The sequence below is a fragment of the Callionymus lyra genome, chromosome 1 (genome assembly GCF_982586985.1).
Source record: "Callionymus lyra chromosome 1, fCalLyr1.hap1.1, whole genome shotgun sequence".
Lineage (NCBI taxonomy): Eukaryota > Metazoa > Chordata > Actinopteri > Syngnathiformes > Callionymidae > Callionymus > Callionymus lyra.
Window position 1 is genome coordinate 2,284,437 of NC_141818.1, and position 17,021 is coordinate 2,301,457.

A 17,021-nucleotide genomic window follows, 5' to 3' on the forward strand; every position below is an offset into this window, starting at 1 on the left:
CGGTGTCTGTAATATGTTGGAAAATATGTTCTATGAGTTTTATCGTTGTCGTTATATAGAATTAATGTCGTCCATCTTTACTTCTATGGCATTCTGTTGCATTATTGACTGTTTATTTTGAGTCTGGATCGTCCCACAACTTTTTGTTGAATGTTTTTGCTGCAAGTTAGTGGATTTATATTTATATACGATGAGGATCAGCACCTCCGAGTCACTTGTCATTGATGACACTGTGTGTCATTGGCATCACGTCTCTTAAAGCAAATGAAAAGTAACTTGAGAGTCGCTGACACGGACATCTGTTGTGAAGATCTTGCTGAAAATCCCACACAAGCCTACACAGGACTCTCAGACGGGGTTACCATGGTTATGGATCCAGGAGGTAACAAACCGCCGACCTGCGAGTTAAAAATTACCACTGCCTTCTGTCGGTCATTTCACAGGCATTTCTCTTTTTTTTTTTTAAACCTCACAGCTGTTACGTAACGCCGCTCTCGGTTTCACATCCATGTCTTTGGCTGCAGATGTGTGAAGGTTCTAGTCCAAGCTTGGGTGAAATCCACTCCAATGCTGCACGACTGCCAGACCAGGATGTTGTTCTTGAAGTCGGTGGCAAAGGAACATTTCAAGCTCTTGTGACCTAAATTCATCCTGCATTTGTTGACATTCCCAAGTGAGTGTTTTTGTCCGACATAACCGAGTACATTTGTGATGTTTATCTCTTATTGTAGGTCGACATATTTCAGTCACTTCTGCACGACTTCCCTCCCCGAAGATTCAACTTGTTAGTTTCTCACAGTAGACGGAGCGTTGATAGGAACTAGATGAAACAGCACTTTTTTTTTCATGTCTATTTTTTTATTGTGGTTATTAAGTTGTAAAGGACCGCGTTACGATGGTATCTATAGAACGGGTTGGCACTTTTATAAATGATGTCTGATCCTTGTCAGTTAGCAAAAGTGCACACAGATTGTATTATCACCAATGTTTTGAGGCTAATGTAAGCAACACCTGCAGCAAGTTTCCAGTTTCATTTTTTTTTATTTATAATCGGCACTTGGCGGCAAACAACCTTTTGAAAAGAAACTTGACCACTGTTGTCATTGTGGGTCACTATGGCGACATGATTTTGATGTGATACGGTTGTTGAAACACTTTAGTTTAGTATATATAATTTTATTTAATTCCAAGATAATTGGAGACACTAAAAGCTCTCGTGGGTCACATGACATGTAGCGTCTAGACCAGGGGAACATTTTGGGTTTTTCATCTGTTAGTTTGTGTTGTATATTGTCACGGGATTATCTTTCTTTCCTTGCTCGGCCCATGTTCGTATAAACAAAGCATACATCAAATGTTTACCTGAAGTTGGCCAACAACAGATTTGTGTTTATTTTCAAATTCAAGTTGAAACTATAAACTATACGTTCCCAGTGTTGACATAACAACTGACAAAGGCTTGTTTAAAGGAACGTATTTTCAACATTTTCTTGACCTTTAAAAGCATGAAAGTCCAAATTTAGCAGAACCTCTCAAGGAAGTATTACACAAATTGACAGTACTGTATCCTCTCACGCACCTCCAACGATCCTCTCCAGGCCAAGTGGCCTCTGTCCAGCTACCGCTGATAATCTGATTGAAGGAGGAGATTAAAGGAGTGATTCGGGAGGAGGATCGTTGAACGATGGTTGAAGCTGAATGATCTGATGTCGCAGCTTCTCTTTCTACCCAAACCTCCATTGTTGCGTTGCATGATCACGCGTTTATTTACCTTCCAACTTGCGGTTTCGAAAAGATAAAAACACTGATTTGCTTCTGACTGTGTGTGAAATTAACTTGTCTCGCCTCCCTCCTCTCTCTTCCCTCCTTCTTCCATCCCACCGTCATCATCTGCTCTTTCACATTGACCCGTCTAGCTCCTTCTGTCTCCTCCTCCTCCTTTCACTTCTTCACCTTCCCGCACAGATGCTCGCAGCCGCCCAGCTCGACAGGAGTGATGGGATGTGTCGTCTAGGTATTGAAACAATATTTTCACTGCAAGACGAGGGACAGTCTGGGTGGGAAGGCTTTTGGAAGACCGACTAGGAAGGGATGAGAAGTGGGGGGGAGGTGTTTGTGTCGAGAACAAATCCCTGAAAGGTAGATTAATGTTGATATGTTGATTTATGAAGGATTATAAATGTCAACAATTATAAAGATACTAAAACCTAGTTAAAAAAACGGACGTCGATAGATAGAAATGTAAGTTTTTGGTGAAGGAAAACAAAAGAAAGTATCTCAACTAGTTCCTGTTTTTAGTAAATAATGTAAATTAATTTGGTCTGTGACTTGTACCACTGAAAGTTTTCGGCCACCCTTTGAACGATTAAGCTTAAAGTTTGAGGAAAAGTTTAATTTTGAATATTAACTATGAACATCAGTGTTGCACTGGTAGAAGTAGATGTTCGTGCGGTTTCAAGGTCACTCTTATATGGTTGTATTGTCATTTTTCGAAACTAAATGAATTAAAAAACTAAGTATTAAGAATAAATATATCAACTATAAATACATTTAATCTGATTTTGAAAACATGTATTACACATTTATAACAGCGAAACTGTAAAGTGAAACTTTGATCTACAACAGCAACTTTTTTTAATTTACTAGTGTAAAAAAAAAGACTGAGATATCGTTCAGTTCTGCATCTATTCCTGAATGTGACGTCAGTGAATGAGAGAAAATCCAATATTTTCGTGAACATATTGTGTGTACAATTCAACAGAATTATATCCGTTGTTTGAGAGAGACTGACTTGGAGGGCAATTACATAAATTAAATATACTACACGACTCAAGTTAAGTATGGATTTAAATCATGTTAAAGACTAAATTAACTATAATATATATTTTTTTAAATTCCCAAAACCATAAAAATGAAGCAAAGTCCCTCAAGTTCTCCCACATCTTTCATAATCTTGTACATACAACGGGTTCGACGGCTTCTATCATCTGAACTGTGACTGAACTTGATTGACAGTAAAACGAATGACGACATTCGCTCGTGATTATGTCGCGTGAAAAAGAAAATCTTCCTCCTGCAACTTCTTCCAATGTTTGTGCGCTTGATCAAGTCTTGTGAATAGTTCTCCATATTTATAACTATATATTCCATATATTTAATAACTACTGTCCAAACCTAGATAATTGACCTCAAACTGTGACAACATGTTTGACCTCCACCTGTACTTCTACCTTAAGGTCAGCGTGGAAATACAATGTTAGTTTTAAATATAACTTCATATTCTCTTTTTTTTTGTTGCTATTTTTCTCTTTCTTTTCTTCTCTTCTTTCGTCGATCATAGTGGTAACAAATGTTTATTTTAACTTTTTTTTTTTCATCAATTGACCTTTTAAAATAGAGAAATCCTTTTAATTGAAAGTTACACATTAGCAGCAAAATATTATGATTTTCTTTTAGTTGTATAGAAGTAAGTAAGTCTGTATATAACGGTTATTATTTACTATATTTCTTTAACTTCTTTCTGCTATAATATCTGTTGACATTTTTCCCAGAGGTTTTTTTTCCCGTTTTATTTAATTTTTTCTTATTATTTGTGTGTTTTATTCCCCTGGCGACGTTGGTCCATCACAGTGGTGCCAGTCGATCCGAGCTGGTCAAATATTTGAGCGAGAGAATGGTCGTCCAGTGACGGCAGCAGTTAAACAGCTCTAGGACATGACGAGTGTGTTCCTGGCATGGATGACATCACACCTGACTGAGAGGATATTGAGTTGTGGATCGTCAAGTCATTCTCTCTCTCTTCTGTCTTCCGTCTTCCTCCTCGCAGACGAGCCCGTCCTGGACGATGTCATCGGACTGAGGGGTTTATCCGAAGCGTTTCTGGGCGAGCGAGACACAGCGAGCGACGACGACGAGCGGGACGACACGGGAGACCCGAGGATGGGAATTGGGAAGAACACTTCCAAAAGCATGGACGACGGCAGCGAGGCAGCGAAGTACGACGAGGAGGTCAAACATGGATCAGACTTCTATCCCATTCCAGTAGGTTTATCTTGTTTTACAGTCTTTTTTTTATCTACGACAAACGTTATGAACCTTCGTCGTAAACACCGCAAAGATAAATGACCTCAGTTCGTCTCAAATTAAATCCTTCAGAGGTAAAAGTACAATCTCCATACGTCCTCTTCTTTTATTTCGCAACTTCCTTTTGGCGTCAAGCCTGGACCATAAGTAGGTCGACTGGAAGTAAAACGACCAAAGTACTGGTCGAAGCAGGAAACACAACCACCTCTTTACACACACTTTGTTTCTGTTTGCATAACAATAGCAACACAACACTGAGAGGTTTTTTAACATGAGTTTTAACACACTTTTCTGATCTTCTTTCTCTTGTATATCCCTCTTATTGTTTAATTCTGACCCATTAAATATCCAATATTGTATATTTTTAACTATAAAAAGTATCTTCCCAGTTCTTTTTTTCTGTGACTCCATAATCTTTTCCCGCAAATATGCATTAAACTAATTCATTGAATGTTTCATTCATAATATTGACTCGAATATTTAGAGTCTTAGGACACATAGGAGTCTTCCTGGTTATACAAAAATGGTGGATACGGCGCTTACTAGTAGAATTAAAGACTAAAATTACTTGTTTTTTTATGTCGTCTGAAGCCGCTCTTGTTGTGTTGCAGGAGCAGAGAATGTTTAGTTTTACTCCTTGAAATTCTTTAGGCTGTTATTGTTATGAATCTATTGAAATACACATGAAGATACTCATTTAATCGATCATTGAAGACTCAATTGTTAGAGTTTTTATTGTTTACCTCAGAGATTAAACAGGCTTGTAAAACTAAATGGCAAAATCGGAGCAAAGTTTGTTTATTTAATGTTACCCGTTTCCTGTTTTGGTATATTTAAAGGATGAAATTATCTTAACACATGTAATAAAACTCCAACACTTAATTATAACAATCAGAAGGTTTTATTGCCAGTGTCATAAAGACAACATATATTATTTTCTGTTGCGTAAGTAGAGAGTTAAAGAATGAAATAACACAAAACAAGTAATAGAAAAACAGAACCAATCACAAACGGCAGCCACTCACAATATGATTAAGTTTTATCGTAGTTACTTTTCTACAAATTATTAAATGATTTGAAAACAAATTTACTTGAATTAATGAGACCAAAAATGATGGTAAAAAGTATAAACTAAATAAAAAGTAAGTGAGGTTTCACTGGTGGAGGCCACAGGACTGACCTATGAAACAAATAAATGTATCTTTTTTGTAGAGAGCAGTTTTTAAAAGATAACTTAACCTGGAGTCGCTTTGCTAGATTCTCCAGGATAATTGTTTTCTAAATATAAACATATGAAAGTAACTTCATATTAAACCTGAGTGAATGAATGTTAGTTGCTGGTTTTATTACATGTCTCGGGGTCATATTTTTATTTCTGTCAAACTGATTCATGTTCAACTCAGGGCTGGTTTGCATGTAAATCCACATTTTTCTCTGAATTATTCTCCAAAAAAAGTTGTGTATTTGTTGAGAATGGATCATGTTTGTTTTTTTTTAAACGAGTCTTATTCTTTGAGTCTTATTTCTACTGCGTCCTCAGTGTTTTCTCACACACTCGACCGCAGACACACACCGACCCATCATGTGACAACACAAACTTCCTAGTAATGTATGAAGAGAATAGTGTCAGGGAAGTAAAGATCTGTTGCCTCGTCCATTAATAGTTGTTATACTGCTCAAGTGACACGTGTAATGTGTTTATGAACGGTTGATGTATGTGACAGGAAGCAAACATGATCTCAGCCAGACTTGTTATCAATAATAGTTACTGCTCAAGTGAGGGTTTCAACTAAAATATACAGTATATTATTATTAATCATCTGTTGTTGAATATTATTTGTCAGATCGTCGATATTCAAGGATAAAAAACATTGTAAAACATGTATAAAAAAAAAGCCTTATTAAAATAAAATTGAGACTATTATTCACAATTAAAAGTGTTTTTGTTTGAACAACATTAAAATGATAATTATAATCTTCAACAGTGTGAACAAGGAATTCTTAAGTTAAGCATCCAAGACCAATTTCTTTCCACACAAAAAAAGAAATCAGCAACTATCTTTAAGACCCAACACAAGACTCTGAATATCTTATTAATGCTGTACAAAAAGAAGTAGAAAATGTATATTTTGTTGGTTTTATTTGTCTGGGTGTGTATTTGACTTCTGGTCTTCCTGCGGCCATTGATTTCACTTTTTAAAACGGGATGTTTCCACTTGAATTTACCGAAACGACACCAACAATTACCAATATTTACGCTCCTGAATTAGTCTCAAAGAAATAAGGTCAGATTGACTTGAGGTCACAAGGTCGTCCTGGACAAACGTGACTAATATGATGTTGGATCGTCTCTGAGATGTTGTGGTCGCTCGACTCTCCAAGATTTCCATGTGACTGTGATGAACCTGCGCCGCTGGATTCCTCAGTGAAACCGTGCTTCTGCTGCAGGTGGTGGTGAACGGAGTCGGCGCCGCCAACGGAGACCAGGACACGGAGAACACGGAGCTCATGTCCGTCTACGGGAAGGACGGTCAAGGAGGAGAGAAGGTGAGACGACGGCGAAGAAGCTGCTGTGGTTCAAAGATGCAGATGTTGTGCAGCTGCAGCTTCACAGGAACTAAACAAGGATGTGATTAAACAAATGAAACTGGTTCAAGCTGGTTCTGGTTTCACGGCATCACCATGACTGTGCAGTTTTTTCTTTGCTGACACAGAGAATCAGTTTTTTTAACCAGAACAACATGTTCTATTGATGTAAATGAAAGATTACGAAAGAAAAATGTACTTTGCGTGATAGAAGCGAAGGGTGTGAAGCAAAGATCTGCAGGTTTGATGCAACCGTGACGGAGAGGCTTTTATTTTGAAAGGATAAAAAAAAGATGTTCATTATCAAAATCTTAAACGCAAAAACAAATGTTTTTTTTCATTATAAGACGAACAGGAACAACAACAACTCTCTTAAATATTGTTAATCATTTGTAACGACATTAAAATAATCCAGATTATATGGCGTTGATCAATGAACTCGCATGACGAGCCTTTTAGGTCTTCAAGTCTATTTTTAAGACTCGTGTGAAACTAAAACAAAGCAACACACAGTTTAACTAAAGTTCTCATTGTTTTCTTCTTCATCATATTTTAAAATCTGAAGTTTCCTTAGAAAATGTATTAAAATAAGAGACATTATTTAAATGCAATCTAATGGTTATGTCTCTCATTACATTTTTTAATTATTGTTTTATTTTATTTTATTCGTATTTTTTCCACGTGTTTGTGGTATGGTGTTGTCTCAGGGTCAAAATGACCCGAAGTCCCCAATACAAATGTGTTTGTGGTATCCTTTGTGTTGTCTTAGGGTCAAAATGACCCGAAGGCCCCAAAACACATGTGTTTGTGGTATCGCTTGTGGTTTCTCAGGGTCAAAATGACCCGAAATGGGAGAAATGTACGTTAAAAAATATGGACTTAACGAACGGAAAACTTTACTTATATAGTCCTCGATGATTAGTTCTGAGGCAAGACATTTATAAACTTGTATTTAGTTTCAGACAATGAATGAAAAGAAACGTTTAAAATAAAAAACACAATATTATGTTACGTTTAGTTTCCGATGTGGTTTATGATTAATTATTGTAATTGTGTCGTTTAAATATCACAGTCTTTGATTTAAAACTGCCTATTATTGTGATTTAATAACAGCCATAATAACTTGTCAAGCAGCTTCTTCATTAGATCGAAGGTGAGATAAATGAGACTCATTGTTATTATTAAGTTAATTGGGAGGAAACCTGAGTTCACGTGTTGGTACAACAACTATAGTGTGTATCTGTAACACCAGTGTAACGTGTGTGTGTGTGTGTGTGTGTGTGTGTGTAGAGCTCCATGTCTGAGACGCTGGACAGCACGGACAGCACGGACGCCAGACGGATGGACATGATCTACACCATCGAAGACACTCCGCCCTGGTACCTGTGTGTGTTTCTGGGCATGCAGGTAATCTGAACGATGACACTTGTGTGTTGACTCTGATAATCCTCTTTCTAAACACCTGCTGCTCACCTGACCTGCTATTGTTGCCGCTGAGAACACAACTACACAACCGTGTGTCGAGTGTTTGTGGATCAATTCAAAAGTGTTACTTTGTTGGAACAGATGGTGATTTTTACATGGTTTTTATGTAACTTTATTTATTTTGTAGATCTTTATAACGTAATTATATGCCTAACATTGAAGGTCAACATTTAAATACACTTTGAATATTGGCTTGTTTTGACTCTTTCTTGACCTTAGACTTGTTGGTAGAAAACACAAGTTCAGAAAATGAACTTGTTTTATTTTACTTGGTCAAAAGCTACAACGTTTGTGTCCACATTGTATTTTGATTCATTCTGGAGTAGTAGAAATTAAAAAAAATGTTATTAAAGTATCTGATGTTTCCATATATTAGCCTATTTCTTCTTACAAACATCCGATATATTTTGATTGAATGTCTGTATTTTCTTTTGGTGTTATTTATATTCTCATAATCCATTTATATTGTATACATTTAATGAGGGTATTTGCTGATTTTTGTGCGATTTCCTACAGTTTTTTTCTTAAAACATGTTGATATATCTTAAAATCTGTATTTCACGCTTTTCATTTACTCCCTGATGACTCTGTGGAAGAAGAATTTAAGTTGTTAAATATATGTATGAAATTGTTCCTTTCCTAACTAAGTAATTTATATTTATATAGCGCTTTTCTAGACCAGGGTCACAAAGCGCTTAAACAATTAAAACAAAAGTCAATAAAATATATACTTAAAAGATCAAGATTACACCGAGACAAACACAGGAGTCTTAGAAAATCAAGTGTCTTCAGATGTTTCTTGAAGGAGTCAATAGAATTTTAAAGTTGATCCTGAAAGAAACTGGCAGCCAGTGAAGAGATTTAAGGATCGGAGAAATGTGAGTTCTTCTACTAGAGCGGCTCAGAATTCTCGCTGCCTTTAGTTGATATTTATCTAAGATTTCCTCTATATAGGAGAAAGCAGGCTCTTAATAAGGGTCAATAAGAAATGATCTGCAGGTATTTTATAGAAGCATTAACGTGAAACATTATATTACATTTATGTAAAATACATTAATTACATTTATGTTAAATACATGTTTGCATCTGCTGAAAATAATCTTTGGTGCCATCAGTAAAAGGTTTATTGACCAAGATAGGACTGAACCAAGAATGTATAAGTATTTCTGAACGTTATACTGTATTTATCGACTTAATTTCTTAAGTTTCTTAACTTTTTTTTAAATTTTGTGTCCATCTGAGTAAATATCTGCTGGTGTTTGAGTGACTTTGCTTCAACGTCTCTCCTCAGAGGACGTTTGACTGTTGAATAAAACATTGTTTCAATAAGTTAAATAACCCTTGTCTGCGGCGACTCTCCAGCACTACCTGACCTGCTTCAGCGGAACCATCGCGGTGCCGTTCCTGCTGGCCGAGGCCATGTGCGTGGGCTTCGACCAGTGGGCGACCAGCCAGCTCATCGGGACCATCTTCTTCTGCGTCGGCATCACCACGCTGCTCCAGACCACTCTGGGCTGCAGGTACTTGACGTCCACTCGTGTTCCTCCTGACACTCCGGTCTGTCGTCGAGTCCCTTCCTGTTGTTATCAGTGTCGCTGTCGAGTGACCTCGAGTGGACACTCTGGACCAGAACACTCTGGACCAGAACACTCTCTCCTGAGCACTCTGGTTTCCTCCCAGGAGGCTCAACCGTCCGTGGCTTCATTGATGACTTTAAGTTGTGCATCAATAGTTGCTATTTATAGACGTGCGATGATGAACTGTCCGTCGTGTCCAGTGTCTACACCCCTTTCTAGCTGGGATATCATCAGTCAGCCGCTCACTTGAGTCACAGGGACTCACTTGGACGTGTGGGATTCATGTCGTGTAACTTTTTACCAGCACAAAGATCAGAGTCAGTGACTCAAGTCAACAGAACTGAATATATTCGAGCTCAATTTAACGTTGTTTTTAAACTCCGTCAGTGATTTTCACTTCTGTTTTCTTGTCTTTGAGTCTGTTTTCTTCCACGTTATTGACATCATCAAGTTAAGCTTTAATTTGGTTCCTTCAGTCTTCAATGTGTTTCCATCTCTGATCAGGAATTGAAACTGCAGTAGTTAATTGCGGGGTTGTGTAAATTAAAAAAATGTTATTGAAGTATTATGGTATTTTTTCCAAATACAATAAAAATAAATGAGCCTCTTACTTCTTAACAAATCCAATATATTTTGATTGAATGTCTGTTTTTGGTTTAATGTTTATTATCATAATCTATTTATATTGTATACATTTAAGGAGGATATTTGCTGATCTGCACTGTCCTACAAGTTTTTTTCTTAAAACATGTTAATATATCTTAAAATCTGTATTCCACGCTTAATTTACTCTCTGATGACTCTGTGGAAGAAGAATTTAAGTTGTTAAATATTTGTATGAAAGTGTTTCTTCCTTAAGTAAGTAATAAATGTATATTTATAGAGCGCTTTTCCAGACCATGGTCACAAAGTGCTTAAACAATCAAAACAATACTCGATAAAATATATACTTTAAAGGTCAAGATAACACCGAGACAAACACAGGAGTCTCAGAGAATCAAGGAAAAATCCTGCACAAATAAAAATAAGTCTGTTTCTTCCACATTATTCCACTTGTTGCATCAGTTTTCAGTGGCGTTCATGGCTCGTGTCAAACAACATTGTTCATGAAGAAAATAATAAGTCAAAGCTGAAGATGGATCCAAGTAAATGATGACATTATCAGCTGATCTTGTCCAGTGTATTTAATTGATCAAAGAATGAAAGAAAAGCTTTTGACCAGAGTTTAAATTGTTTTTTAATTGGTTGTTAATCAATTTCTATTTAAATTAACATGATTCATTGTTTTAAAGTTTGCAACAATTGTTAAATAAAGTATTTTAAACTCATAAAAACACGTTATATTGTCGCAACATTCAGTTCTGCTGCAGGCTCGGCAGGAACTCGCCTCAAGGTTGTTAAGTCTGATCTTCTTCTAACCTGGTGTTCGTGGCTCTCGTTGAAGGTTGCCGCTGTTCCAGGCGAGCGCTTTCGCTTTCCTCGCTCCGGCCCGAGCCATCCTGTCGCTGGACAAATGGAAGTGCAACAGCACAGGTGAGATTCTGGAGCCTCGGTTCAGATGTCGGGTGTATCTACGCCTACGTTTGCTTCTTGATCGTTCCTGTAGTGAAGCAAAAATATATATTTTTAAGCCAACAAATCTATTGTTTTTACCAGACAAAGTGAAGTTTCTATGACCTATACTGATGTACACATTCTTAAAATTAAGTAGTTTGTAGAAGGAGGGTTGACTGTTATTATTAACTTTGAAAAGTTAAAGCTGCTCCGAGTTTAATTCACTAATATTCATCTTTTTTTTAAACTTTTATTGTTATTTTCTAACTCACTAGAAAAGTCTCTATGATTCACATGATATCTTTAAGCTAAAAAATGTTTTTTTCTGTGTTTTCTAAATTAGAAAAATATGTGAAAAGCTGATTTTCTGGTCAGTCTTTTTTTTAAACGAGGGAATAAAAGAATACATGAGGGAATAAAGTATAAACCACACTCTACAATATCTAAATGACATCATAAAGTGCTTTAATTTGGTTCCTTCAGTCTTCAATGTGTTTCCATCTCTGATCAGGAATTAAAAGTGAACTAGTTTCTCACTTTTCTCTTACGTGGTTTGAGTAAAAAAAAAAGAAGTATTTTCTGTTACAGTAAACATCTATAAATTCAATGAATTTTGGAAGAAAATACTTAATAAAAAAGACAAAAAATATTTTTAACCCATTTCAATTATTAATTTAAAAAAATGTACATATATTTGTTTTAATTAATATATTATGTCACTAGTGTAGGCACCACCAACAGCAGTACTAATGGCTACATGAAATATCCTTGAAGCTAAGACAAGATGAAGCTGAACATGTTGTTCTTCCGTCAGACATCCCTCCTCTGAACAGCACCGAGCTCTTCCACACCGAACACATCTGGCACCCGAGGATACGAGAGGTGAGGAAGCATTTATCCCACTAATGCCAGAGCAAATGGACGACAGGTTGTTTGCCTCCATTGTTGAGACCTTTCAGAGTAAATATTAGCTCAGCATTACTCAACCGGTGAGCTTGCACAAGGTCTCAGTTTGGTAACCGCGAGAGTTTGTCACGAGTCTTTTCACGAAAGCAGAACGTCGGGTCGTCGTCTGCGGCCGCAGGCTGTGATTTGCCGCCGACTGATGCCGTTAATGAGCAGTTGACCTTCTCTGGTTTAGCGTCTGAGTCACGTCTCCGTCGACGCTGTAACCGGATCAGACGTCTCTGATGCACACGGATGGATGCTGGAGGAGGAGAATAACCTGATTTGGTGGTTTCAAAATAAATCGTTTCTTCCTGTTTTTCGTTTAGCTAGAGTTGATCGACTGGAAGATTCTCTGCATCAAATGTAGGTTTTTATTCCCGCTGTCGAGCACGGGTTCGACTTCTTTCTGGGTCAGGGGTGTTTATTTGAACTTAAATACACATTTATCAAATACGTTTCTGTAGCTTTGATTATTTACTTAGGATTAAATAAAAATTATACAAAGAATGTGCATTATTAATAATTCACTGTAACAAAACAACAAAATTAATAAATCACATTTTAATTAATTTAAAAAAAAAAGAAATTACAGAGCCAAGAATTTACCCTTTTTTTTGTCAAATACTTTATTATTTATCGTTATTATTTATCGTTATTAAACGTTTTAAAGTATTATTAACTAAAGTGTTATTACTTAAATTAATCGAATTAATTCTAATTGCATTATTAGTCTTACTATTAGGCTAAAGTACATTTGAATGTGTTTAGTATTTTTATTCTGTACAAAGATTTTCTTCAACTTCCTTTTTTTTTTTTATCCAGTATTTCATTCAATAAAATATTCTCTTTTTTGTACCTTTTATTCCTCAACATGAGGTTAAACTCAATGATCTGTCGCGACACAAAACCAATCGTCCAATTAACAAAATCCTTTTTTATTTTTAATTCCCAAAGAAACATCTTCCCGAGTCGATCCTTTAACTGTATTTATTGTGGTTCCTCAGATCCAAGGGGCCATCATCGTGTCGTGTCTGGTGGAAGTGTGCATCGGGGCGCTGGGTCTCCCCGGGATCCTCCTCAAGTACATCGGACCTCTGACCATCACTCCCACCGTGGCTCTGATCGGGCTGTCGGGGTTCCAGGCCGCGGGCGAGCGAGCCGGGAAACACTGGGGTGTCGCTATGCTGTGAGTTTTAATCTTCTTTATTACTTTTTATTCAAATATCAACCATTATTACAGTCAATATCTTCATTTTCCTTGATATTAAATGTTTGTTTTACTTTAGTGCTCAGTTGTTGCTCAAATATTTGCTCTGTTTGTGTGTTTAGTTAAATCACATTAACCACCTGTTGACTCGAGGTCCGTTTTTTAATTCAGACGTGTTTGTATTTGACTTCAAATGACCCGACAAAAGGTCTTTGTTCGGACCTGAACTCAACACATGTTGACTGTAGTAATTGACCTGGACAGAAACATTTATTTCACATGAATTTTTGCTGAATAAATACAACATACCTTTCTGTAAATATCATTTAAAAAACTGACCAGTTAAATGTATCCTCTGAGCCTCAGTCGTCTTTCAACTGTCCTCATATAGAGCGTTTTAATAGTCGTTTTAAGAGCGACTGTCTTGTGCGCCGTGAGCTCCTGCTGCGTCATGATGCTCCTCAAGGGTTTCTCGGAGGTAATTTCCACCACCGCGCTGATGGCTACGTTAGAGTTAATTGATTGGCGTTTGCTGCGTCTGTGGGGAATGGAGCAGGAAACTGGTTTATGCAGCAGAAGCTGTCGCTTCACTTCATTCTGCCTCGGCCAGGATCATCATTCACTTCTTCTGTCCGCAGGACCATCTTCCTGGTGCTGCTCTTCTCCCAGTACGCCAGGAACGTTCACTTCCCTCTGCCCGTCTACAAGGCCAAGAAGGGCTGGACGACCTACCGGCTGCAGGTTTTCAAAATGTTCCCAGTGAGTTCATTTCTCACACTTTAATTGGCTTTAATCAAGTGTTTAAAGGGACAAAAACCTAAATATCTTCATAAAGAAACTAAAACAAGACATGATTAAAACATTTAGAAGCAACTCTCTTGACTTAAATTGTCTTTTTATTATGATGTTTATGATGTAGAGCAGTGGTTCTGAACTTGTCTACCTTTTGGACTTGTGACCCAATATTTAGTCACATCCATTTTAAAGGAAAGCAGTTTATATTTTCAGAAAATAAGGCCCATGTGAGCATTAGTGACTCATGTGTGACTCACTCACTATACTATGTACTCAGTGTGCTTCAGTTGCCAAGTTAAAAAAAACACTTTAAAGCTTTCTAAGAACAATGGAAAACTATTTTTGTTCATTGTAACCTTAAACTCCCACGTTGGATTTAAGTAGTAAGTAATAAAAAAAATAATTAAAAAAATGTAGACGATTAAAATGCGTTTCTGCGGTGGTTTCGAGTGCCTCCTGCTGACCTCTGCTGGTGATTAATGGAATTACAGTAAAATTCTAAACGTTAAATTATAACCAAAACAAACAAACAAAAAAACTCAACATATCAAATCAACCACAATGTTTATATAATTATAATAAAATCTTTTTTATATTTTACTTTACGTTTGCAAAAAAAACAAAAAATGAATATTAGCTTGTAGGTGGCTAATAAACATTAGCTTCTTTCTTAGGCAGTAGACGACTCGAGGAGCTTTATTAGAAACAATGTTTTGCTGTTTTTTATTTATTAAAAAATACTTCCTTGTGCACCAATGTTCCAGTAGTTATGTGTTTTCATAAACAAAAGCAGAAGGAAATAAATATAGTGACCTGTCTTTCTTGGAAAAAAATGTTTAGTTATATCTGAAAACCAAGTAAATCATACGCAGCCATGTCAACATATAAAAACACGTAAGAACATTTTAACAATTTTCGTTTAAAAATATGTTAAAAATCCTGAAGAAAAGTGTTGATATACCGGTCATATTGTATTGTTATGCTAAATGAATCTTAATTAGAATGCAATACAATTAATGGTAATTTATAAATTTAAAATATAAATAATTGTCAAAATAATGTTATTTATTTATGGACCACAATTGATACTTAAAGCAACAAAATGTCACAATTTTAAATCCATTCGTTATTTATTATTTTCTGTAATGATTTGTGTGATTTTTAAACAGTGATTCGTGTAAAAAAAAAAAATCTCTTGATATTATTACACGATGATCTTTACTATGTAATTTTGTCTGTTGGTGTCACATGACCAGCAAACTGCTTTAGCGTTTTCATATGAAATACTGAGATAATGTTTTAATTTACCAGGAAGATAAAATGAGGAAATAAATCCAACAACGATCATGTTTTTTTTCAATGAAATGTACATGCAGTAGAGTGTTATGGCACTAGGGGGAGCCAGAAACACTTTTTTTAAACTACTTTTATGCCCTTTAATAATTGTACTTGTGTGTAAGTACTGTTTTCATGAAATCGAGTGGCTGTAATGATGAATCTAATCTTTCAGATCATCATGGCTATTCTGGTGTCATGGCTGCTCTGCTTCATCTTCACCGTGACGGACGTTTTCCCGCCGGAGAAGGAGAAATACGGTTACTACGCTCGGACCGACGCCCGGCAGGGAATCATCGCCGCTGCTCCGTGGTTCAAGATCCCGTACCCCTGTAGGTTTGCTCTCCATAGACTAGTCTGCCCCTTCAAGGTGGGGCAGGTGTTCTTCAAAATGTCACGAGGAAGCTTCATTCATCTGTGGTGTTCGTGTCTGCAGTCCAGTGGGGTCTTCCCACCGTCTCCGCCGCCGGCGTGATCGGCATGATGAGCGCCGTGGTGGCGAGCATCATCGAGTCCATCGGAGACTACTACGCCTGCGCCCGCCTCTCCTGCGCTCCTCCTCCTCCCATCCACGCCATCAACAGGTCACTTCCTCTCCTCAGTGAGTCGTGAGAGCGACGCCTGAACCTCTACTTTATCGTCCTCACAGGGGGATCTTCATCGAGGGTCTGTCCTGCGTGCTCGACGGGCTCTTCGGGACAGGAAATGGATCCACTTCCTCCAGTCCTAATATAGGCGTTCTGGGAATCACGAAGGTAATTATCCATGCGTTTGTTTACGACTTAAAAGTCCCTCAGAGGCTGAGTGTGACCACATTAGGATGAGGATCAGAGCCTCCAAGTTTTAACCACTGCTTCTTCTGGGCGCTTTATGATGACAACACACCTATTATCACAATTGTCTAGAGATATATTTTAAGGTGAAAATTTAATTTGGTCCCAACATTTACTCTATGTTAATCTACGAGTGATGGCTTTACCAGGTTTCATGAAACTTTATCATCTGTTTCATAAAGCTTAATCATCTGTTTCATGAAACCTTATCATCTGTTTCATGAAACCTCTTCAGCTGTTTCATGAAACCTCATCATCTATTTCATGAAACTCCAACTGTTTCATGAAACCTCGTCATCTGTTTCATGAAACCTCATCATCTGTTTCATGAAACCTCCTCATCTGTTTCATGAAACTCCAACTGTTTCATGAAACCTCATCATCTGAGTCATGAAACTCCAACTGTTTCATGAAACCTCATCATCTGAGTCATGAAACTCCAACTGTTTCATGAAACCTCTTAATCTGTATTATGAAACCTTATCATCAGTTTCATGAAACCTTATCATCAGTTTCATGAAACCTTATCATCAGTTTCATAATAGCCATCTGTTTCATGAAACTCCAACTGTTTCATGAAACCTTATCATCTGTTCCATGAAACTCCAACTGTTTCTT

The 17,021-nt window shown here is 37.0% G+C and overlaps 1 protein-coding gene across 2 annotated transcripts in view; it reads left to right on the forward strand.

Moving 5' to 3' along the window:
• The window catches only part of slc23a2 (solute carrier family 23 member 2), a 36,758-nt gene that overhangs the window by 14,278 nt on the left and 5,459 nt on the right, over positions 1-17,021 (forward strand). Inside the window, exons 1-12 of one of the 2 annotated variants that reach the window (XM_087787814.1) lie at positions 1,924-2,014; positions 3,827-4,041; positions 6,532-6,630; positions 7,960-8,076; positions 9,517-9,674; positions 11,176-11,264; positions 12,100-12,167; positions 13,238-13,419; positions 14,079-14,199; positions 15,746-15,902; positions 16,007-16,154; positions 16,220-16,325. In XM_087787814.1, coding sequence (XP_087643940.1) covers positions 1,966-2,014; positions 3,827-4,041; positions 6,532-6,630; positions 7,960-8,076; positions 9,517-9,674; positions 11,176-11,264; positions 12,100-12,167; positions 13,238-13,419; positions 14,079-14,199; positions 15,746-15,902; positions 16,007-16,154; positions 16,220-16,325 — 1,509 coding nt within the window. In that variant the 5' untranslated portion in view covers positions 1,924-1,965. Of the gene's footprint in view, positions 1-1,923; positions 2,015-3,826; positions 4,042-6,531; positions 6,631-7,959; positions 8,077-9,516; positions 9,675-11,175; positions 11,265-12,099; positions 12,168-13,237; positions 13,420-14,078; positions 14,200-15,745; positions 15,903-16,006; positions 16,155-16,219; positions 16,326-17,021 lie in introns of those variants that run through there. The other variant, XM_087787823.1, reaches the window with a different exon arrangement.